General features: G+C 21.9%; 1 protein-coding gene across 2 annotated transcripts; it reads right to left on the bottom strand.

The window, feature by feature from the left end:
* Nucleotides 1-300: 300 nt before the first annotated feature.
* Nucleotides 301-26,581, bottom strand: LOC129606892 (protein lethal(3)malignant blood neoplasm 1-like). Of its 2 annotated transcripts, none has more exons than XM_055517510.1 (5): nucleotides 26,464-26,581; nucleotides 3,238-3,361; nucleotides 1,953-2,084; nucleotides 1,507-1,842; nucleotides 301-1,437 (listed from the first exon to the last, which is right to left on the bottom strand). In XM_055517510.1, the coding sequence occupies exons 1-5, from the start codon at nucleotides 26,482-26,484 to the stop codon at nucleotides 794-796; spliced, it is 1,257 nt and encodes a 418-aa protein (XP_055373485.1). In that variant the 5' UTR covers nucleotides 26,485-26,581; the 3' UTR covers nucleotides 301-793. The 2 variants fall into 2 exon arrangements, with proteins under 2 accessions (XP_055373485.1, XP_055373486.1); XM_055517511.1 differs by lacking the exon at nucleotides 26,464-26,581 and adding an exon at nucleotides 6,818-6,928.
* Nucleotides 26,582-27,641: the final 1,060 nt, after the last annotated feature.

Genomic DNA, 27,641 nt, shown 5'->3' with positions numbered 1-27,641 from the left:
ACGTAAAGATAGCATAGAATTAGAAAACTAAAAAAAAAGTTATGATTGCCATCACATCACAATATGGTTGCATCTATCAAAATTTAATATCATTTTTCATCACAGCAAAGTAATATTTCTTACGAAAAAAAAATTTCATAAAATGGCAGTAAAAATATCAGTCATATTTTTGTAACTTTTATAAATTATAAATATAATATAAAATTGTTATATTACTATAATAAATTAAAAATTGCTGATAGTTTTTAAAGAAAAAATTGAATTACAATAGCAAAATGATAGTAGAAAAGTGCTCTAATATAACATTTAACTTCAATTTCTATAACTTTTGTTCAAGTAATCGTTCTAATTTTAAGAATATGAACATTTACTAAAATGCAGATCTAACGTCAATTTGATTTATTCAGCAATGCAATTTCAATTGATGGATGAATCTGGATTTTGGTAAACACCTTATATTTGCCTTTGAACTGTAAAACCCAAATGAAAAATTTCAAATGTATTTCAAATTAAAAATTTTGTACTATTTATAATTCAAGTTTTGTACCCCATAAGTTGAAATTTTTAATACATTCTATATTTTAACTTGATCTTAATTTTTCAGTACGAATAATTTGGGTTTTGATGTTGATATTCGACGATAAGATGAAAGCATGTACAATATAACACTTTAGTTTTACTTTAGTTTTTAGTATGCATTCCTTTTTTGTAGCACGCTGATGTTTTTTTTATTTCTTTTTTTTTTCAGTTTTTAAATTATAGGTGATATTTATATTATATTTTACTTATTTAACTATTGTTTTTTGCCTTCACCTAAATTAAACCATTTAAATTCATATCCTTTAAGTCCTGCTTCTTTTTCAGTTTCTGGTTTCGGTACTTCATTATCAGCAGCTTGTCTTAATTTAATATATGGTTGGAAACCGTTTTCATTAGCTGTGTAATCTACAGCACGATGATAACCATCACGAGATACAGAGAAATAACCACCATCTTTATTGCCTATATGATCACCTTGCTCGTGATGTCCATGATAGCCAGCTGTATAATTAAATTTATATAATATTCCATTGATAATATCTTGCATTTTTGATAAATCTAAAGGTATCTTTGATGGTGAACCAGATCCTCCAATTGGTGCAACTCCACCAGGCTTATTGCTAGCAATAGAAATTCCACTTGGATCGCTTGAACCTACACCACCAGATAATGATGGAGATCCTGATCCTAATCCAGATCCTGATCCAGATCCCAAACCTGCTTGCCCTGGTAGACCTGAAGAGCTTCCTCCAGAGGGTGATAAGGATCCAGAGGGTGATTTAGGTGAACCATTTTGACTAGATGATATTCGTGAATCGACGCTTTGGTCTCCTCCATTATTTTGTGGTGCATTTGGATTTTCAAAACCTAGTGCTTTACCTTGTCTTCCTTGTACACCTATTTTATTTTTTTTGAAGATAATAATGGAACATAATTACTAAATACTTTTTCTTTTAAGTAATTTACCTTTAGAACCGGCAGCTGAAGATGGCACTGAATTTCCTGGACCTCTTCCTGACGTAGAGCCTCCAATTCCACTTCCTGCACTTGAAGTTCTAGGGGCCTGTGCAATACTGTTAGCATTTGGCGAAGATTGAGTTTTTGAAGCTGCACTGACTCCTTTTTCAATTTCAGGTATTTTACAAGATCCACATGAAGCTACGTCAGAAGCTTTTGGAGCTTTAGGTCCTTCGGATGGAGATGGTGCTGAAGGTGATGGTGGTGGTGTTTCTCTAGGAAATGATGGCTCAGGCAATCCTCCACCTAAATTTTTAGGTGCAGGTTGTTGTCCAGGTTCACCAGCTACGCAATAAAATCAATTTACATAATTAAATAAAGGTTGAGATTATTAAATTTTAATTCAAATTGCAATTAAAAATTTTCAAAATTTTAATGAATTAAAAGTGTCTCACGTAATCCAATCTTAATATTTTTCATATAGAGAATTTTAAAATTTCCATTCTCATCTGTACCATATCCAGTGACATGATAAACACCATCCCCTGTTATAAAACCAAATTCGCCCATTATGATTCCATTCTCGTCTATTTGAAAAAGAAAAATTAAAAGACAACATACACATTTAATATTAAAAAATTTTGCAAAAATTGTATATTGATATTTTATCCATTTATTTTTTAATTAAATTCGAAATTCAATTCAAATTATATTGTCAACAGTTGTCTTCATTGACATTGTCTTTAAAATTTATGATTGCAAAACTATTAGTATATCAAATTTGATTAAATAAAGACCTTTGTTATAATATTTTGCAGCAAAAAAAAAAAAATACAGCTTCATCATCACGAAAATGTTTAATTGATTTAATTAAGATATTTATAAATTTAAAAAAAAATAAATAAAAAAAAAGTTGTAACACCCACCATATTACTCAGTACATGCATATTATAAAAAATTAATTTTCTTAAATGAATACTTGTATTCGGCACCATAGAAAACATAAAGATTTTAAACCAAAAATCATGTCTATTTACAGAAATTTTAACCCTTTCAAAGAAAACGATACAGGCGGTTTGATATTTTGTATTTTAAAAATTAATCTTGAACTATGATAATTAATGTACAAATAGTTGGAAGTTTTAAACATGGTGCCACCTTTTCATCAGCAATAAATGGTCTTAGCAGTGGCAAAATTAATTTCAAGATATTTTATTATAAACAAGTTGATTACATCAAATTTTGTAATCTCTTTCAATTTTTCGAAAATATTTATTGTATAATATACACCAACAAAAAATTGCAATCACATATACAACAAACCGTAGTCGGAAACTGAAACCAATTCGATTTGATGATTACTGTATTGGACAGTTGATTTTATTAGTATTCAAAGGGTTAATAGTACATATTTTTAAAATTAAATGAAAAACTAATGTTATAATTGCATCTTAAATATGAAAACGCAAATACCTAACTAATATCAGTATAATAATTTATTAAATCCCGATGATTATTTGTTATTTTACTGGTATACAAAGAAAATTTACTATTTATGTAGTACATGGCATGTCTTTTACCAATTAGGTTAACCAAAATTTTTTTAAATGACCAAAAAAAAAATTATTTAAAAAGATGTCATTTAATATTTAATGACCTTAAACTAAATCTAGTAAAATGTAATATTGTTTTCATAATTTTTTTATTCATTTATATTAACAAATATTTTATTTAATTTACCTTTTTGTTCTTGTCTATGTTGGTTTCCTTCTATTGAATAACCAAATTTATAGGCTCGATCCGGTCCATCATAATATTTTGATTTGCTATTAACACTATCAAGTAGATATATGCAACTAAATATCTGTGTATAAGAGAAGAGAAGAAAAAAAATTTTGTTGTAAACTGTTTATTTTCTTCATTTTTTTCATATTTTTATACAAAAGAATTTAACGATTAATCAAAAATTTTAAATGTTTCTTTTTTATAAATTTAATAAAATTTAAAACGCTATTGTTTATAAGAGCATCTCAAAAAATTAAAAGATAAATTATTGACAATATTCAGTTTTTTTTTTGGTTTTATTATAAAATTTGACTTTGACCAATAAAATATTACAATGTTTTAAGTGTTGCTTTTGAATTTGTGGGTTTGAGCCGAAGAAGAGGTCAATAAATATCAAATATTTTACTATCTTTACTATCGCAATTATAAAAAATGTTAAATGATTTACCAGTTAAAATATTTAATTTGGAACAATTTTACTGGTATTTTACTGGATACATTAAGTTTAAATAGTAGCATGGCATTGTAAAAAAATCACATTTTCATTTAATACCATTTTTCATTTTAAATAATAAATGTAAATGATTAAAAGTGTACAGGATATGATCAAATTATTAAATTAAGTGACTCTTTTTCCCAAATATATGTTGAATTGGGCGGACAGAGCCAAAGTGCTAAGTACGTTTTGTTTTTGAAAGATCGCTGAGTGATTTCAAAAGTTTAAAAATATAGTTTGCTCTCTATACACTACGTTCATCAATTTTTCAATAATACATACAAATATGAGGTATATACATAGTTAAAAATCGAATCTTTTGTATGAATTTCATTTAATCCTATGAACTTTCAACATATTTTTTGTTTATTACACATTTTCATAATATGATCATTAATAAACTAACAAAAACAAAATGATATTTTTACATTTTAAATGCTTCTTTGAATTATGTAACACCGAAGAACTTTGAGTATATCTTCTATCTGAAAGTGAAAGCAAAATTTGAAAGCAAAAGCACAAGTTCAAAATCAAAACTAAAAAAATATTTAAAAAAATAAAGACACTACTAATTAATATTGATTTTTATTTTGCTAACTTTAAGATATTAAAATTAAAGTACTACCAAAATAAAACAAGAGAAATCTAACTACAATTTGCTTGTATAATCTTTAATATTTACTTCAGTGAATTTGAACTGAGTATTTTATTGTGAATTATGAAATAATTTTCATAATTCATTCTTCTTCATATGTTTCTTTTCAATTCCCGAAATTCATTTCATTCACATAGATACATTTAAATCTATTTCAAATTGGAATAGATTCAAACATTGAGCAAATTATTAAATTCTTTTTTTATAATATAAAAGATTTGCTTAATATTTTTCGAATTGGGATTTTCCATTAACCTTAGCACTTACTAAAATTTTCTTACACTTATTTCTAAATAAGCAATAGTACGCAAGATTTTATTAGAAATGACATCTGAAGTATTAATTTTTCCACATGGGAACACTTCACTTGCAAGTATTCCAAACGAGCATTCACATTCAGAAGAATATCAAAAATTTAACTTTTATATTCATAATAGAAGCAAGAAATTCAATTTTTTTTTCTTTTAGTGAAACAAAAGTTGAAACACCTTTGATAATGAAAGTGATAAAAAATTAATCGATTTTGATGATGATGATTTAAATATTTTATCCATATTTTGTTTGTTGAATATTGTATCTTCAAAAACTTACTTCAGTAGCAAATAAATAAAAACAAAAATTATAATGCATGCTAATTAAAATGTTATAAATGATTTTGGTGTGAACTAAGGTAACATTGTAATAAATTATAAAGCACCTAAACAAAATAAGTTAAAAATACGACCTTATTGAAGTTGGAAAAAAGTACATATTTAATGTGGAATTTTAGATATCTAGACCTTTTTTTAAAAAGAGGTTTATGAATTCTCATACATAGAACATTTTACATAACATAAAACGAATGTTATACAACTACAGAATAAAAAAATTAACATTGAATAATACTTTATTATAATAATACTTTATTTGATTTTCTTTATTTTAAATGATTAAATATTTTCAAATCTCTGATAACCAATTTATATTAGCTTGAATTTTCAGAAAATTGAAAGTGTCTAGGTAGTTGGAAGGCAGGTATTTATGAAGTTGTTTTTAGAATTTTCTTTATAACCCTCCCTTTTTTTGCAAAATTTATCTATTCCAAATTTCATTTCAAGGTTCCAAGATAACTGATTTATATTCGAATATATCTCTGTATATCTGATATATATTATATTAATTCTACTTTAACAGTAGAACTCAGGTTCTTTACAATATAATGGACAAAAACTAAGTCATCTACATATCTTGCCGCTACTGAAACATATTTATTTCTTTTTATAAATTCCTTTAAAATATATACCTAATATGTACCTGCCTACTTCCAAAAAAAAAATTTCTAATAAATTTCTAATAAATATTAAAATAATAAATTATTTCAAGTTCTAAAATGATTTCATTAATGATCGTATAGGTATGTATTTATAAAAATGTTCTTGATACATATCATATAAGTATCCATACATAAAAGTCATAGCTATATATAAAAATTTTTATCCCAAAGTTCTAAAATTATTCAATTTTTTATTCTTATTGTTTTTCAAAGGTAAACAACTTAAAATCTTCTTTTTTCTATCTTTTATTTACGCAAATTGAATAAATTTTGCATTAATTTTAACGATAATAATGTACGTGTTAAATAGTCAAAATATTAAAATTTTTAATAAATCTAAACCATAATAAGAATTTTTTTAGGAATGTTTATGTTTATGTTAATATATATGTATGTATGAATTTACATATGTAAGTTTTTAACCAACTAAAATATTGAGGTACATATATAATGTATGTCAACTTAATTTAAATATGTACAAAATTTGGAATATCAAAAGAATTCTATTTGTAATACTCGTCAAAAACTACTACTCGTACATAACTACTCCGTTGAATTTTGCTTTGGATTGAAATTAAAGAACTAATATTTTAATAATAATAACTACACTGATCTACATAGTATATATCAATTATCAATATTAATAAACTCTCTTGTTTCAATAATTATAGTGCGTAGCTATCTATTTAGGTTTGGTATAACATATAGGCCAATGTGAATAGGTATCATATCTATGTATATACATGTATCATATCTATGTATACGTACAAGAGATGACAAGATGACGCTCAGGTTATTCAATTTTCGAAAATTTCCGATTTAGTTTTTTCCTATTTGATTCTTTCTTTACCATACTACCTAAAAAACTATAAAATTAATGCATAATTTAATTTTCAAAAACATTAAATTAAGTTTTATAATTGTTTTATACGTACATACGTACGTTTGTATTCCAACATATGCACATGTTGGCTCGATTACTGTTTTGGTTAATCAGTTTTAAGCAAATTTTTGATATATGTTCAAAAATATTGTAACTATATGATAAAAAAAGATCTTAAACACAACTTACGTGAATATAGAAAAAAAAATTTAATTTTAGGTTAAAATCTATGTTGTTTTAATCATTTTAGGAAATATAATTTTTTCAAATTTCTGAATGCGTCATATTTTAAAATTCCTATACAACGATTTGACATCTCTTTGAAATTTTTATCTCTATTTTTTCGATGTTTTAAAACGAATAAATACTGAAATAAAAGAATCGAATAAAACCGTATAATGTCGTGTTTATTAACATCGATATCGCATCATAATCGAATGACATGATTATTTTTTATTCTTTTTATTTACACATTCGTACTCACGCTATCAACAATCGTGACTGATTGGAAATAAAAAAATGTACCCATGCGATCATTTTCGTTCTCATAAAACTTTAAGTTTTACAACATAAATTCATCACAGGGTATGTTGTGAATATAAACAAAATAACAAAAAAAACATATAAATCTATAATGATAATAAATATACGGCGAAATATTTTAGGCAACAAAAAACTTTTGTTGAATATAAATGATACATATCTGGGAAGCAATTAATTTTATTTAATGTCCGGACTCTATAGAAATTTTTTAAAAGATGCTCTATTGATTAAAGTTATAATATTTTTGTTATATTAATTTCTTTTCGTTAGAAAAAAAAACTACACAATATGATTTAAGTTTATGATCATTTATGAAAGATTTCTGATAAAATTCTATTCCGATATTTTAAGATAAAAAAAAGCAAAAACAAGATATTTACGTCTAGTTTCTAATTAGAAGTTGTTATATTAGAAAAAGGCAAGCGAGTATTTAGTATTTTATTTTAGCAACAATTAATTTTTTGTTATTTAATCGTTTCACTCAGGTTTTACAAAAAAAAAATTTTTTGCTAGATTTAACCTTTAATGGTACGATTTACCTTCGAATTTCTTTACCTTTTTACTTTTTTTAAAAAAAATGTCAATGATCAACAGTATAACAGTAAAAATTTATTACGAAAATGTTACACATTATATTTAGAATAATTAAAATGACACATATTTGATGTCGAAATGCTTTTAACGTTATTAAAGAATTTTATCATTTTTGCAATTATCTATAACTATTATTTGCTGTACAATCACATTCGTACAATTGTTTGATTTATAACTGAAGTTTATTACTTTTTTAATAGACACTAATTATTTTGACATTCGTTCTATTGTTTCATTCAATGCATTTTCATAATTTCATGAAAGTGTGGGTATAGAAAACTTTTTATATGGGACTTATTTTCGTTATTCCTTGCTATATGTAGTGCACCATTCTCAGCTTTATGAACAAACTGAATGAAAAGTCAGTTGATTGTCAGCTGATTATAAATTAAAATTATTTTCAAAGTTACTTGACTTGCGCACATACGATATCACGCATGTCATATCGATATCACTTTATTAGGGTCGATATCACTTTTCAACATAATATTTTGTGCTTTTGAACTGAGTTTTCTAAAACATCTAATTCAAAGTATTCAAGTTCAAAATGAAAAATATTTACATTAAATTTTTTTTTAACTTTGTTGACATCAATTGACGGTAGCACCAATATTTAAAAATGTCAATATTTGAGAAAATTGTGTGTGATATATCAAAAATGTCAGTATTGTCAGTTTTCAATTTATAATTTTATATAGTAGTTTCCTTTTCTCTCCAAAAAGATTTTGTATCTTCCCACTTTACATCTCATGTATAAGTAGTTTCGTTTTGATTGCATTTATTGAACACGATTTTGGTCTGTTAACTCCCTCTCTTGAATATTAAGTTCCAACACTCGAACATTTTGGGTCTTTTATTGCGGTAATGCTGTATATTGGCTTGGGTTGGTTATTCAGTTAACTTAAGGTGTGTAAAATGCAGGCGATCTAAGGTTTTTTGGCGCTGTGAAGCTACTATTTTTGATTTTATTAAACATTTGTTATATTTAGAATTAAAAAATTAAGTGAAAAATAATTTGAAATTAAAGTTTTGTGGACAAATTAAACTTATGGGGATTTAATTTTTTATCCAGGTAAGCACACAAATTTTAGAATATGCACTATACTTATGCACATATATTTATACATGTAGGGTTAACTGGACTTATTCTAATAAGTTCTAATTATAGTTTGTTAATCATGTAACGTTATGACATTCATATTCGAACACAGCGGCCGGTGATACTAGGAAGATAATATGATATTAATTGCATTTTTACACTAATACAATGTACTTACCTACTTAACTGTATACATGTACATACATACATGTTTAGAAAGAATTAAATATCACCTTGCATTTTTATAAGTGTGCGCACAAAATTGTTCCTCTAAAGGAGATAGATATTGGAGAAGTGATCATCGGTTCCAATTTTGGTTATCAAGTATGTACTACTTACATACTTATGTAGTATATATGTAGCATTATTTGCACATAGCAAAAAATGAACGGGCATTACAGATCCTGATGGCTTGGCGCAAAAATTCTGTTATGTAAGTACCTACATACGTACATATTTTTACATATTGTATTATAAATATTGGGTATACATATATACATACATATGCATATTGTAATGCTTAGTTTCTACTATAAAAAACGGCACAGTTAGAAAGAGAGTAGTAAAGAGAGTGCCTTATACATAAATTGGGTAACCATTATGTACATTTCTTTTGGCTGTTTGGTACGTAATACCTATTTAATATGCATAGGTACATATATTCTTAATGTATTCATCGAATTATATCTTAAGTTAAATTTTATGTATCTATAGTTCATTCCTCTATCTACATGAGTATACATATTATGTACCCATGCGGATCGTAACCCTGTTAATTTATGAAAATAATTTGATTTCCTTGTACCTATATTTGTTAAAAAAATTTTAATCATGTGTTACATTCTATTAACAACTTTTTAATAATTAATTAATAATCAGGTTTGCCCAGATTATTTTAAATTTTAAATAATTATTCTATCTCAACATTATTTATTTATAATACCTATCTAAGTATTTTGATTAGTAGATATTACTGGATTTTCAAAATTTCTAATGTGGAAAAAAAAAGAAGAAACTAGAGCCTCAAATCAACTAGATAATTAATAATTTATTAAATTATATTTTATTTTTAATTTTACATAAAAATCAAATTAAAATATTAATTATATCTAGAATTATTGACATTATCATCAAAGAAAATCTCCTAATCTGTTAAAATAACTTTTGTTTTCTTTTTTTGACATACAAAATAATAAAAAAATATTAATAAAATAATAATTATTCTTAATCAAAAATTATAATATCCAAGTAGTAGTTGTATTCTTATAAAGTGGTTCTAGAAATTTATGATTATTCATAAAAAAATAAAATTTGTATTGACATACATACATATAAATATTCAAACTATTGCAACAAATTATTTTCTAAAATCCGAAATTATGAACAAGTTCTAAACTCGTTTGCTTACTATTATTTTTTCTTAAAAATATTAATATATCAAGTATGAATATGCTATAAAAAATTAATTCTCCTTTATCTATATATAAAAATATTTAATTCAACTTCCAAAATTTAGTGAAAGTACTTTTTAAAAACAAATTTATAATATATAATTAAAAAATATGTTTATGTCTAAATCATATATATTATGTTAATTTTAGATATTTAACTAATTTATCATCACCAGCTGTGACTGACTAACAAGGAAAATAAAAGTTAGAAGAAAACTAGATATCAAAAACCATAATGTCAACAAATATTTCGTAGTCTATTATTTATAGAAATAAAATCTAACTTTAAAATGGTGACAAAAATTCAATAAAACTCATGAAGATGCTTTTATAGTTCAAACAAATTATTTATTTGTCCACTAATAATGTTAAATGGTCTACAAGCTTACGGGCATGTTCAATAGATCACGAATAATGTGGTAGGTAGATATACTTTATAAATAATTTTACAAATTGTTTTATTTCAATAATCTATTGTTTAAAAGTATACACTTACTCCGAATGCATAATGTTCAATTTTACTGTAATGTTAAATTACTTTCAATGTTCTCAATTCCAATTTTTTTTCTAATAAGATCATTTTTTAATTAATTAAATAAGTAGGTAGGTAATCATAATTCAAATTCCTTAATATAATATGTATGTGGGTAGGTACTAACTTTTCTAAATAAACCTAACTTATTCTATTTTAGATCTTAGAATATGTTTTGAAAAGGAATTTTCGATTAAACAAGAATTTTTATATTTCTATTAATAAGCAATATCTTTTAACTTCTATTTTTAGCAAATTCTATAGGTGGACGAATATTTACAAAACAAAAGAATTAAATTTAAATATTCTTTGTGTCCAGTTTAAAATCAAAACCACCACTATTTATGTGCTACTGTTATATAATGAAATCGGCGAACTTTAGCAAAAAAACAAACAAAATCATGAGAATTATTTGAATATATGCAAACATATACATATATGTATGTTTTTTTTTTTAAATAAATAAAAAAGAATTCTTTAAATCATAATTCTATTGTATCCAACTCTAAATTGAAGACAAAAAATTAATTCATTTACCGATTTATTACTTTAATTCGTGCTGTTTCTGCTTTATTAATATATTTAACTAATTTATTATCGATTTAAATTGATTTTATCGTGTTAATTTTATTTACCTAATTGGATTAAATTTCACACCTGATCACAATAGTCAATCTAGTTGACCAGTTTTTCATTTATATTTTGATCTACATATGTACATATTAAAGAATATAGTGAATTTATAAACTAGATTTTTTAAATTTAGCATATGTAGTTGCTCTATATTATAAAAGTTATGTTTGTTTTTAATTATGTGATTTAACACCATATTTAGTTTTTAATATATATGTTTTATTAATTCGTTTACATATTTATATTCTCGATTATAATGGAAACTTCTCTAAAAAAAAAAAATTAATTGTTTTTTAAGTAGACGTTCTATTCAAATGATATACATATAAGTACATTCATTCATTATGAATAATAAATTCTTTTCTATTATACAATCTAAATAATTATGATATTTCAATAAAATAATAATAATAATGGTTTTAAATTAGGCTACTGTATAATCACCTTAAACTGGCTTATTATTGTTCCTTATATATTTTTTTTGATTTTTAAATAAAACAGTGTTAAAACATCATTTGGACATTTAAATTATTATGTGTGAACATTAAATTTACATAAATTAACAATTTGATCTTCTTTTCTCGGTAAATATTCTTAAATAAAAATAATAAAGTTATTTTAGTGAATATAGAATTGAAATAATTAAGTAGTTTTCTTGTTTGGACTCATTTCAATGTAGAGCAGATCATTTATTTATTTTTAATGAATGGTGATTGTTTAAAAGATTTTTGAAAGGCTTTTGTTAATAATTTGTAAATAAATTTTTAGAAGTTGGCGCGCGTTGTTAATTGATTTAATTCTAGTTTTCAGCTATTGTTATAATATACTGAAAGTGAATATAAAATATTTATTATCTACCGAATTTAGAATAGGATTCAAAAATTTAAAATTTAAATTGGTCTATAATATATTGTTTTAAATAGATTTTATTGTTTAGATTTGAATTTTAGATCGATCGAAGTCAATAAAGCACAATTAATTCTTATTTTAATTAATTATAATGTTCTAAAATTAACAATACCATTAAAAATTTGTCGCACAATATAAAAAATTGAAATTCTATGTCTCCAATTTAGTTCTAATAACATTTTTTTTATTTCATAAACAAGAAAAATGTTAATTTTTTATTTAGTATAAAGATAATAAAAATTACCGGACTATTAAAGCCTGAAAGGTATTAAATTTTACTGTTTTTACTATTTAATTTTCAAGACAAAGCAAGACAAAGATAAGATGAGATTAGTAAAAATATTAATTATTTAAAATAAATTATTTGAAATTTATTACCATATGAAAATTTTACGATAATGTTTTTACTTTTATAGATTGTAGCATTCAATAAGAACATGAATCAAAAAGCAATAAAAATTTGGAATGATTTTTTTTCAATATTGTCTTGAAAGAATAAGGTTATATACTTACATAGCTGAAATCCGCTGAAGATGAGATAAATTTTCAAATATTTATGTCGATAATTAGGGAGATTATTTTTGGAAAAATAATTTTTTTTTAAATTTAAATACCGTTAAATAATTAATTAATTAATATTTGCTAAATTTTTTTGAAATATCTTATTAATTCTAACATAATTTATAAATTTTTTGTTGCTAAATCAAAGATTTTAGTAAAATATAAAGTTTTATTCAATTTTGAGTTAAAATAATAAAATTTCATATATAAATATAATAAGATATAAAATATATACATACATCATAATTCCAAAATTTTATTTTAATTTAAAAATTATAAAAATTGAAATAAGCAGTAAGTAAATATTTAGTAAACAAATTAGTGTTTACTTTCACTAGAACTTTTCAGTGCGAAAACTTCGTTCAAAAATTTTTTTCGATTAAATCACTATGCCAAATTCATTACTGTTGTTCAGAAAAATATGAAAAATTGTTTGTATTCTACAAACATGAAATTTAAAGAAAACAAACTACCTACCAGAATTAAAACCAAAAAAAATTTTCTAAGTGTGGGTGTTGAATAATTTTTTAAGGTATTTTGTAGAATGTGCAATGCTATATATTTATTTGTATTGTTCTTTTTATGAGCTTCATATGTGTATTGACACCAGTAATTAACATATTTTTCAGAATTTTTACTACTCGATATTTATTATTGTTGGTGTTCTCATATTTCCTTAAATATTTTTGTCTTTCAGTTTATATAATATGCTTACTTTTGCAGCTCACACCATAAAGAAGTTTGGAAACGGCTTATTTGAATACTTTGCCAAAAAATTGGGCTGTTATTAGCTATTGAAGGTTTTCGAATTTGCATATGATTTCACAAATAAAAAAGTTTATTGGTTAAAAACGGTTATCATTTATTCAGTATATCAATTAATTCTCGAAAACTTCTGGATAAAGCGAAAATTTTAGATATTCGTTGAAAATAAATTTTATTTTCAAATTATTTCGTAGGATTGTCCAAAAATAAAAACACTTTCATATAACATATTTACGAGTACATAGATAGATATTAAATTTGATTCAAACTAGAAATCAAATAATTCTTTTAATAATTTAATCACGATTTTCAAATGAATTACGATATATTTTTATTATAATGATTGCATGACAAAAATACAGATAAAAAATTTTTGCGTTATTAGATAATTTAATAGCTTTTATTTAAAGAACTTATTATACCCTGGAAATACGTAATAATAACAATAAGTGAAAGTTATTGTGTATAATTTTTATTCTAATGAAAAAAAATTGGAGAAAATAAATTTAATTTTGAGGAGGTTTTATCAAATTTGATATTTTATTTGAATAAAAAGTTTTTAGTTGACCCGAAGATATTATAATTTATCAAATATTTACTAATTTTTTTGATTAGGCAAAAATTTAGAAATTCCAATTAAAACTTTAAAACTTTATTGTTTATATAATAAGTAGGTAATTATAATTAATATGATGTATATTTGCAGGCTGAAATTCATATCCGATGTGTGAACAACTTGTTAAGAAGTAAGAAGAGCTTGTTATTTCAAAATGCCGCAACAAATTTAAAAGTTGCTTTAGTTTGACAAAACAATTTATTAAAAAATTATGTCGATGTTAAATAGGGAGATATTTAGTATTTAAAGGTAAGCAGATTAGTATTTAAATGTTTTGTCAATGCAATTATTGCACCAGGACTCATTATAATTAAAATAATATAACAATTTCATAAATCATATTTTCTGATAACATTCAAATTCGTATGATTTTATTATAAATGAATAACTTTAGTTTTCTTTTTAGATCTGTTTCTGAGGCCATAATGTGTTGCCTATAATTTTTTTTTTTTTTATAAAAGTAACCGGAATACATTTAATTTTAGCAATATAAAAAAAAATTTATATGGTATAATTATAAAGTCTAATTTGTAGAATCATAAAAAAATGATAATAATGATTGCAATTATATCTATCTTGTTTTGATAAAGTTATAAAAAAGAATTCATCAATTAGTTCATAATTTGTTTATTATACTATTAAAATAAAAAAACCCGCAAATAGTTTTTCAGAGACAAAGAATCAATTTACTTTCAAATTTTTACAATAAAATTTTAAATCGATAAAATTTAGTGCGAAATAAAAATTTTTAGAATTCTTTGTTCATAAAAATTAAATTTTTTATACATTTTTACTATTAATTTTAAAAATTAATTTAAATTTTATACATATGTATTTATATACATTTATATTATTCTTTTATTATATTTCATTTAATTATATAAAAAATTTTTGATTATGATAAAATGATTGATATTTTTTTATTATTGTATTAAAAAATAAACAGCTATACTAGTTTTTGTGGGTGGTTTAGTAGTTATAATTACAACAAAATTTATTCTTTTATAATTTTTCATACTAACAATTTTTTTTTTATTTTTATCTGAATAGATATTAAACATAAGGAAAAGGAATATTTATATATATTTCCCTTTTTGATATTCTAAAGAATTTTTAATATAAATTTATTTATTTCCATATCATAAAAGTATTTATTTAAATTAATTTATATGATACCACAATGTTGTCGTATATATACATATGAATAGATAATATTATAAATATTTAAATAAATCAACTGATATTAAATCATGTCTTTAACTTTTTGATCATAAATTTTATTTTCGATTTCATAACTTGTATTAAATTTTTAATTAAATTTCAAATATTTAATAAAAATATAATCACAAAAAAAAATTAAATAGTAGATTTTCTTGAATTTTTATAATAACAAAAAAATAAATTTCTTGTTCTTAAATTAAAATTATGGTTATAAAATATATATTATAGGCATATCATTACTAATTGTAACGTAAATTAAGAATACTATACAGGCAATATAAGATTTTATACATATATTATATAAATTTCAACAAACAATAGACTTATTTGTAATATTTTGCTTAAAATCATATTTGTATAGATGTTTAAAAATTCCAGTACCCACATTATTTTAAAAAATGTAAGTTTAAATTTGGTAAAAAATATTTATTTTTATTTTGAATTTTGTATTTTTTGCGGAATAATTTACTATTTCTTATATTCATTTACCATATTTTTTAGTTGTTATGTTTATATATTTATATAAGCCTGTTCAATACATTTGTAATATATGCAAGAATACTCTTCAACTTTACGAACTAAAATTTTTTTTTACGATATTTTAGCTTAAAAAATATTACATTAAGAAAAACTGGATTTTGTAACTTTTGTAATGTGAAAATGTTAAACAGTATTGCAAAATTATAAGTAGGTAAATCGAGGTGTATTTAAAATTTATAATAATGAAGTTTATAAAATAATACTTTTAGTGTTACTTTAGTTTATAACTATGTGAAATTCTTGTCATGAATTTGTCTTAAGGTTATAAACATTTAAAGTTAATTCGTCCTAAAATTTATGTGATGAATGTAATATTGGAATCAATTTAAATACTCATAAATATTTTAGTATCATATTTTTGGTTTAGGGTCATGTAAATCTTCTATTCCTGATTATTATTAGCTATTATATGTTCATACCATGTCATATTCTGTAAGTTTAGTAAATAGTAAAGCATTTAAAATTTGCACTAGATTAAAAAATGTTCTTCAAAATACGTATACGTATTACGTTACGTATTCTTATACGAATACTAGGAGAGTATTATTAGAAGTCTAAAAGATTTTTATATTTAAATTAATTGTCTTACTTTAATTTAGTCCCGTTAAAAAAAAAATCAAGCAAATTACATTTTTTTTTAACTTTAAACGTTATCATTCTTTTTTATATGCATAAAAATCTAACTAACTATTAGAGTCTTACTATTATTTCATTTTTATTTTAAGAATACTGTTTTTTATATACTCTTAATATATTTATATATGTATATATTTTTATTGTACATATTATCGTATCTAAACATATTATTTTCCAATGTAATAGATCTATTATTGTAAATTTACAAAATATAATGTCAATGTCCATTGTAATAACACGCCGTCCAAACCTATCAATTTTATAAAAGTTGATGTTTCCCTAATAAGAAATTGAAAGATTATGTGAATATAGCTTTTTTCGTAGTGTTACATACGAATAAAAAAATTTGTAAATTATAAAGTATAATTTTATATTGGAAGAAATATTATATGCATAGCTTTGTATATAGTATAATATATGTATAATGTATATAGTACATTTATCAATACATATGTAATTGAATAGCATAAAAAATAACTCTTTTTTTTAATACAATATAATTATTATATAATTAAAACGTTGACCTTAATTGCTTTGCTTCTATATTGCTTGTTGGTTTTATTCACTTAATGTTTTACAAATTCCTTTTTTCTTTTCAACATTTCGTCTGGCAATGAATAGTTAAATTTATTGAAAATGTGTTGTAAACAATAATTTATAAAATTTTTGATAGTAGAGAAAAAATCTTACAACTCAAAACAAAACGAGAGTCAAACGTAAAAATTAAATTTTAAGTGTTGATGTTTTCTTGTGCGAAATTTTAGTTTTATGTTTTTTTAAACAAAAAAAAATTGAAAGGATGTTGCAAGTTTTATTAAAAATTTTCTTCATTTAAAGTATTTTTTTGGCAAATATTAAACAATATTATTTTGAATTAAAAGTGCGTTATGTATAAATTAATTATGTCGGACAATTTTGAGTTTATCCAAATATTTCCCTATAACCTTATAAAAATACATGATGTAGGTTTGACATAAATAACTTATTCATAAATCTGCCTTTCATATTTTTTTTAAACAATATTTAAACAGGTAAAAATTGCGAAAATTAAATTAAACATATCAATAGTAAATTTCGAAAATCATTGCAACATATTTTTTTTTTTTGTTTAAAAAATATAAAAATCCTAAATTATGGCTCTAATTTAATCTAACTTCCAATATTAATCCCTTGCAAAAAAGTAACATAAAAAACAGCTTTGTTTTGGTTTTTCTTATCATTTACATTTAAATGAATTTCATAGCAAAATAATTTTATAACCATAGAAAATTTCAAGTATGTATAATATTAAATTCCATGTAAGTTTATTTAAGTATGGAAAGCATTTATTTTAAAAAATCTGCTAAAAATTTTAATGTGATGTGTGTGATTTTGATTGAAATGATTATTTCAGATAGATTTATTGCTTTTAAAATGTAATTATTAATAAATTATTTCATTTAATACAATATACAAAATCTCCAATAAATGATCATTAAAATTTTTTATGTATATTTACAATTACTAAGATATAATAAATGCTATACCATTATTTATCAAAATATTTCAAAATGCTTTTATAATATTTTGAATAGAAGTTTAATTTTTTGTAAGATATTTCATCATTTAGTTGAATGTTAGCTCTTCTTTCAATTTACGTTGGTGGATATGTGAAGGTTTTAATTTTAAAACCTAAAGTTAATGTTAAAAATAATTGTAAAGATTAAATTTACGTATGGTTGTTGTTTAAGATCTGTAAACCTATTTTTTAATTATTAAGTATAAGGTAGAAGGACAATTTTAAAGGGGTAGTTCAGACTGTAAAATTTTTGTAATATGTTAATTTTTATCATTCAGAATTTGATTTACTTTAAAATAAACATGTTCAAATTTTGTTAAGATCATTTTAACTTATAGAATATTCGAATAGTTTCAATTAATCGGGAAGATTACGTATTTTCGTTATGCATTTCAAGTTTAATTTTAGTAATAAGTGATTTTGCTCAAAATAGCAATTAGCATATCAATAGTTTTAATTTTAAATGAATGCTACGAGGATTGCTTTTTTTCAATTAAAATGAATGTCTAATGGTAGTAAATAATAATTGTGATGCATCTTTTAAACGTGAAATAATGCTATTTAAAATATTCATTTAGCACACCGTTTAAGTTATTCACATTCATGATTGTATATTTATAATAAAACTTAAATGTTAAAAGGTGTTGAAATAATTTTTGTTTTAACCGCAATAAATATTCAAAAAGAAGGAATTGAAATTGTAAAACCATAAAAATTGCGATAAAAATGAATTATTAATAAATGATATTATACCTTTTATATTATAACTACGTTTAGAATATGTAAAAAAAGAAGAGTTTCGAACACAACTTTAATGGTATAAATGATAATATTTTGCATTTGATTAAATTAAAAAATTTTGAACACAAATATAATTTTGAAAAAAAACATTGAATCAAATTTATATCAAATCCAGATTGTATGTAGTTGTTGATCTTTAATTAATAGTTTCCATCTTAAAAAATAGTTGGTTTTGAACTTTTTATTTAATTTTCCAAACTTCGTTTTATTTTCAGTTTTTTGTTAAATCACATTTCATTTTTTATAACTAAATATCCCAAAGTTTAAATAATTTTAATTTTTTTTTATTTTACAGATTTAAAATTTTTTTCCAATATTGTTTTTGATTCATGTGACCTAATGGCACCTATATATGCTTTAAAATTATTATACTATTAATCTATTGTATTGTTAAAATTTTATTATTTGTGGGTTTAAAATTTAATAATAAAATTATAATATGAAATTATAGCAATATAAAAGAAAACTTAAAATCAATCAAAGTATTTATTTTATAAATCATTATTAAAAAATTGATTGAAAAGGGTTTTATTATACATATTTTGGTGTTGTTTGGAATTATTATTAAAAGTACAATAATGGATAATTAAGTAATAAAAGAAATTTTTAATAAAATTATATGGCAAAGTATGTACTATTGTAGGTTGACCCTTGTAAAAAAAATAGTCGATTGAAAGAAATTCATTAAATTAAATATTACATTTTTAAATTCTTTTTACATCTTATATTTAATTTTAAAGGTTTTTTGTCATATTTCATTGAAATTTTTACAATAATATTTTATATATATAATAATGTATTAATTAATATTATGATTTGAAAGTGGTAACACTTCAATGATGTTTCTTAATATATTTGGAAATTGTTTGAAAATTTTCTCGTTTTTTCTGTTTGGTCTCCAATTTTCTAAAGAGTTGATGATTATTTTTGAAAATATTTTTTCCTAATTGATTTTATACTCAAAAAGTATTTGAAATCAAATTTTAATAATGTATTTATGCTTTTGTTAAAATTTTAGAATGCCATGAGAAATAATTTCGAATAAATAAAATTAAATTAATATAAAAGAGCGAAGGTATCGAGTAAAATATGGATACAGGACGAGAACTCTAGGAAAAAAGTAATCCCGGCAGCCAGCACATTTCTTATTATATCAAGATGAGTGCATGAAACTTAATTCAATGTACTTGTAAGTTATTTTTGCTCAAAAAGTTAAGAAAATGTGTGTTTAATATTAATTTTTTAGTTTAAAATTAATTTAATTCCTTTAATTTAATTTTACAATTTTCCCATTATAATTAAATATATGATTTGAAATTACATTGCCCAATTTTATATTATAAAATTATTCATTAATTATTGTTAGCTACTGGCTTTTTAAAATCAATTATTTTTAATTATAACCAATTTGATATACCAAAACAAATGATTCTAAGTATTAAACATTAATCATGTAATCGTATACTATAGTTCTTACTATTCATACTTTTTTTCAATATTATAAAATTAATAATAAAAATTCATTCACCTTTTTTATTTATACAACAAATAAAAAAAAGCAATAGTAAATATTGAGACAATTACCAGGTGTGAAAATTATTTTTTTTATAAGCTATAACTACTTCTACTCTCTTATATCTAATATAAGAATAACAAGTTCCTTTTTAAAAAAGATTCATGTTAAAAAATAGAAAAATATAAAAAGAAGCAATACCACAAAGCAATTAACAATAGAAAAAAAAATGAATGGAAAACATATCAGGAAGCTTTTTAAGTAATGAAAAAAAAAATTCAAAAACAAGCCGATTATTGAATAATTTCTCGTCTAGAACTAATTTATAAAAAAATCTGCTTGAGGTGTATCAATATAATTGTTTCTTTTCAATGTTTAACAAGCAGTTGTATGCTGCCTCTTCAACTTACTTGATAAACATACAACTATATGCAACTTTATTTTAAATAAATTAATTATTTGGAACTAATTGCATTATTAATCTATTCTATTAAAATACAAAAAAATGAAAAATGTTGCTAAAATCATCCGGTTTTTTTATTGTTTTTAACTAAAAATTTTATGAAATTAATTTTTTATTTTTCTTATTTTCATCCGCCCCAAGTGGATATTTAATTAATTATTTTTCAATTTATACTCATTTACTATACTGGTTATTTTTTACTCATAGTATGCTTTTTTTTACGCAATATTGTACCATATGTAATCTTGAAATTTGTGTGGCTCTTTAGATTTAAATTCTTTAGATATGTTGTCGTATGTGTTAGGTACACACATTTGTTATTATAGTTAAATATTTCCTATGAATTATAACGACAAACAAATAAAATATTTTAGAATATCTCATATTACATTTTTAATAGTCAGAGCCGAATTTATTTAATATATGATAGAAAGTTGGCAATTAAAGTCGAAACAACTTGATATTTCGATGATTAGATTTCGTATTTACTTATTTTATTGTATAGAATTTCTAAAACAAATTTTAAAGAAAATTAAATTAAAAGTAATTTATGAAATTCTAATTTTTCCTATATTTAAATGACTAACCGTGATGTGAGCTTCAAAATGTGAGAAAATTATGACTTATTTTTCATATTGTTAACCATTAATAATTCAATAAAAAATAGGTACTTTTTTTTTTGGAAATTTCATTCATTTTCCTACTTTTACTTTAAAGATTATAATTGTTTTTATGTATGAAACTGTAAACAATATATTAAAATTTTTTTTAGGGAAAGTGGACCAGAACGACGAATTTAGTTTTATAATTAGTCTGCAGTCTAAAGCTGGTATGATTGAGTTCAGTCAAAATTTGGCCCCAACCATGGATATATACATGACTTTGTCATCGACAACTACCTTTTATTGTTTTATATGGATTTTGGAGCAGCAAGTGTATATAATAGCCTGCAGAAATAATTGGTACGTTTTAAAACATTAATATTTTCGCAACACAATATAATTTAAGAACGATTTTATTTTAAATGTGAAATTATTGTGCATTAAGTTATTCCAAAACCATTATATAAATTTTTCTGCCAATTCCGAATTAAATATTTCATTAACATTCATCCTAACATTTAAATCATTTAATTAAATAAACGATTCATGTTTCTTTTGTTTAAAGACAGTTGCAAAACAAAACACTCAAATTTCACTTCAGTTTTTAGGCTCTATCTCAAATATAGCTTCAGTTATGATTTAATTTTTGAATTTTAAATCAATTATTGCACCATTTATGCAATAATATATTTTTTTTGATAAGAATCAATTTTCAATATGAAAAAAATAATAAAAATATTGAATTAGGCAATATGAAGTCAATCATTTTATAGCCGTAAGTTTTTCTTGTATGAATAAAGTGTTTTTTTTTTCATTAGTAGTTTTATTCGGAATTGAATTTTCAACATAAAAATGTTGTATACATAAACCAAGGTTTACAGGTAATGAATATTGCAACTAAATTAATAAATACACAATACACGTATAAACTTAAAAACCAAAATCAAAAAAACACCTTTGTATTTTTGTATGTTAAATGTTTAGAGTCTTCAGAAATTCATTGCAATATTACTAAGTATATTGGAACTTTTCTCAACTTGTTTATAATTTTTTTTTCTGTTTTAGAAATTACTATAAATTTTTTATTTATTTTTAAGATAAGTTATTAGTAATTATGCGATAGGTTGTCAGCATGAGATTTTGTAGCGCATCTTCTTAATTATGTATGTTTTGTTTTTTCTTTTTGATTAATTTTGCATATTTAATAAAATTGATGTTTTTTAGTGTTAAAACACTATATTTATGTAAAAATTATTTAGAATATTAATTATATATTTGTAGAAGATTTTAATTAAATTAATAAATTGATTTATTGTATATTTTGGCTTGTAAAACAATAAAATATTTATAATGTTAACAATACTATCAATAGAATTAAAATTTTATTATAAAGCGCATCAATAATTATAAGCATAATGTGGATTTTAAATTATAATATTTTGTAAATATTTTGATGTAAAAAATTAATTGTAATATAAGGTTTTAAATTCAATTATTTTTATATCTTTTAAATATTTTTTTGAATTAATGTTGATACGGAAAACAATAATTAAATACATGATTTAAAATTTTTTTCCAAAAATTAAAATTATTTTCTAATTTTATATACTAGATATTACGTTAAGATTATAAATATTAAAACACATAAGTACAATACAAAAAAAATTAGAAAGCCAATGTAGTTTGTTATACACTTAGATGTTTAACGTATTACTAATTAATTTTCCATATATTTTAAATAAATTTTAGTCAAAAGTAAATATAGAGCTAGTAATATATACAAGTAGTTGATATTTTCAAATTATAATCAGTTATTCAAAAAATAACCAAATGATCGTAATGCTAGGTCGTATTAAATTTTGAAATATCCTTATGGTATTGTAACATAAATATTTTATGATTTCACTATATAGTGAGAAATGAAAAAATATAGAATTTTATAATAAATCAACATAGTATGTATTTATATGCTAAATATCATATAATATATAAAGTTCAAATAGCATCGCATATTTTGTAAGAATAAAATAACTTTTTTTCAATGACTTTTAAATCATAAAAATTCAAATCGATTAACATCATAACAATTTTAATTTTTTACGTTGACATCACAATTTTGTAATTCTTTAAAAAAATACAGAAAAACATAAAAACAGAAAAAAGATATATGTTTTCCGACAAAATAATTATTTGAAAAATTTTGTTATTTAAATCATGATTATGTTGCACATAGAATCTTTAAAAAGAAAAATAAACATGCAATATTTAAATATTTTAAAATAAGTGAATGTACAAAAATAGTAAAAATTTTAAATCATTATTTAATAAATCATAAACACCTAAAACATTGTTAAACAACAACATAATTTTAGTATTGTAACATTATCGTCAATCATTATAGCATGAACAATTCTTTTTTTTATTAAACGTTTTGTGCTGTATTATTTAATTAAGTTGCACTACTGTACAGTACCATTTTTGAAGTTATTGAATAAATTCACAAAAATATTTACAAATTTTTCTAAATAATTTATATTGCCAAATTTCCTATTATGTATCTATACTTAATATAGTAATATATTATAATAAAAATTGTTGAATTAGTTAATTTAACAATAAATTGGGAATGGTAATGCTAAATAAAAAAAAAGGAAAAATTACATAACAATTATTGATTTTTACTTAAAAAGATAAGACGCTTGATTGAATAATAAGAATTTAAAACAGAATATAGTGGTATTTACTTAGAATTTGAACTATAGATATTAATAAATAATAACCCTATTAATGAATAATGTTGAGATTGTAAAAAGCATTGAATTACTATTATTTTAATTTTAAACAAAAAAGAATAAAAATAAATTTATGTGTATTATTTTTTATAATTTTACACGGTAATTTGCCCAAATTAAAATTATTAAATATTAGATTTTTTTTTAACAATAATAGGAAAAATAATGTGAAATAAAGCTAAGAAGCTTTTATATACTCTTAAATTATATTGTAGAACTATAAATCAAGAATCTATCAAAAATTTTTTTCATTATTTCAAATAACTTTCATATTAATGTTTTATGTATAGGTATAATGACCCTCCTTTTATCCTTGGTGTCATCATCCCATAAATTATTATGATATAACTGTATGACACCACACACTTATATAATAATATAAAATTTAATTTTCAATCTATTCTAAAACCTAATCTCAAAGATTAGAAGATTTTTTTTTTGATAAAATATTCATTTTTTTTTTTGGTTATATTAAATTTATGCAGATAAATAAAACTAGCTAGTAAACAAAAAAATAAAGTAGCACAAATATCACTTTAACACTTTTATTTTTTTTATTTTTTTAAGATCATTAAATCAAATATCTAGAAATAGAATTTTAATGTTCTCTTCCATATGTTCATACTTTTTTTAAATGTATATTCATATACAATAAGCGTATGTAGAAATACACATTATAAAAATTAAAATTTAAATGATTTAATTAATAAATTCTCTTTAGTTTCTTTAATATATTTTAAATATTTTATTATATAAAAATTGCATATGTCAAAAAATATTAAAGAAAAAATATATCTTTTTAATATTTTTCATTTTACAATATAACATGGGTAAATAAATTATATATAAAGACATATTATATTGTACATTAATTATATATTCTATAAATCAAGAAAAACTTGCTTTAAAAGGATTTTTTGAATTAATTTAACTTTTTCTATTGTTTTTTTTCGAGTTTCAAGGACAAATTAAATATGTACAAAAATATACAAATACTAATAAAATTTGCAATGTATAGATATGTTTACCATTTATGAAATAGATTATTAAATGTATTCTAATAGCTTAAATAAATTTATATTTATTGAATATTATTAAAACACCTGTAACTTAATATGTTATGTATAAGGAAAAATCAAAATACATAAACATAAATTATAATATTAATTTATTATTATAATTACCATTATTAGAGTTCGTAAAATATTTAAATTTAAATTCTAGATGTCCTTGTAGGGTTTTATAAGGTTAAAAAACTTATCAAATTGAAAAATAATGATTGTAATATAATTTTTGATTAATGTAATTTAATTTTTTTTTAAATGTATAGACCATTTTAAACATTAATTGTAGTCTTTATGATATCATGTTCTAACTTACGATATATGTTTCATTAAAACTGTAATACTATTTTATGCTATTATGCAAATTATTTTGAAAAAATATATGTACGAACTTTTCTAAATTCGTTGAATCAGTAGGAAGAGGAGGTGATCAAGAATATTAAATAAATTAAAAATTTTTTTATATTAACACAAAATCAAATTTTCCATACGTAATTTTATATCAAACAAACTAGCAGATTAAATTGACTTGAAAAAAGCCAAGTGTAGTAAAATGCAATTGCTTAAAATTTTAAATAATTATTTAGCTAGTAAAAATAATATAGTCAACTATACTTAAACTTAAATTGCTTTTCAACTATATTGTAGATAAATGAAATTCCGTATTAATCCTCTTAATGTATAAAATTTTTATAGTATCAATTCGCATTAAGATTTTAATAATTAAAAATTATTGTAATTAATTATTATTTAAACTGCTTGTCAATTAACTTGTATGTAAATTAAATATCGAATTACTTGGCATAAATTGCCCGCATTGTACAAATTATTAGACCTCATAGTCTAATTAGAACATTTAAGGACACACATTATAATTAATTATTATTACACTTTTTATTTTTATTTTTTTTTTCAGTTTGAATTGTAAATGATTTTACTTACCAAAATTATAGAAAATTTCATTTTAATAATCCTTATATTATTTTGTAGTTCCTTGGAATTTATTTAATCAAAATGTTTATTTGTTAAATCTTTTAATATAATGAAATTGTCTTAAAATAATAATGTAATATTATTTGTAATTAATTATTTTAAAATAATTTATTTATTCATTTAATATATTTGAAATCGCAAATTGTATAAAAAAATTTCACTATTCGAATCCCGTAAATTTCCGAATAATAATTTTCCTTTTTTTTCGAAATCAAATTTAATATATGAATAGTAAGTTCCCTAATACAGAGGATATGATTTTTAGAGTAAAATAAAACAATAAATCTTTTGTTTTCGTAAAAAACTTTTAATTGATAAAAAAAAAAAAACAAAAAAACAAAATTAAACAAAAATAATTTTTTTTGTACTTGTTTTTTTCTTTTTTTTTTTTTAAATCCGCGATTTATTACTGTTTTCTTATACGTATATTTATTTCTATCGCTTATTTTTACACCTGGCGCTGCGCGTGTTAACAAGAATACAAACGAAACAAGAATGAAATCTTTAATTATTTGAATATTGTCTATATAAATAAATAAAACAAGGAACTTATGATATTTTTTTTCTTTCTATTTTCTTCTTTTTCTTAATTTTTCCTCCAACTCTTTGATATTTTTCTACTCTCTGATACTCCAATAGACACTATCAATTTAATAAATATACGAATGTATACCTAGTTGATAATAATAGATTTTATAGGTACTATACATTCAAACAAGAATTAATGATACTAGCAACAAAAATTTGTTTGTTTGAAACTATCAGCAGCGGGTGAGCTATAGAGCTATTATAACCAAATAAAATATTGTATACCTATAAAATATATTTATTAAATCAAAAATAAATAAAAAAAAATAGAAAAAACGATGAAAATAAAAACAAATTAGTAAACGCTCTCCGCCACAATTACAATAATACAACAAAAAAAAAATACAAAAACCTATAAAAGTACGCGAATTCAATAAAAAAAAGAAAACAAAATAAGAAGAAAAAAATCTTAAAGCTCATCTTTGAGTTTCGTTATCGTAAAACACGTTAAATAGATTCAAAGACATTATATTATCTATATATAAATATTTTTCGCGGTTGTTTTCGCAAAACACGCTTAAAATTTACACACATTCACA

This window comes from Condylostylus longicornis, unplaced genomic scaffold, assembly GCF_029603195.1.
Source record: "Condylostylus longicornis isolate FDR11 unplaced genomic scaffold, ASM2960319v2 ptg000022l, whole genome shotgun sequence".
NCBI classification, from domain to species: Eukaryota; Metazoa; Arthropoda; class Insecta; order Diptera; family Dolichopodidae; genus Condylostylus; species Condylostylus longicornis.
Note: the sequence above shows the minus strand (reverse complement) of the source record. Positions and strands in the feature narration are given on the sequence as shown.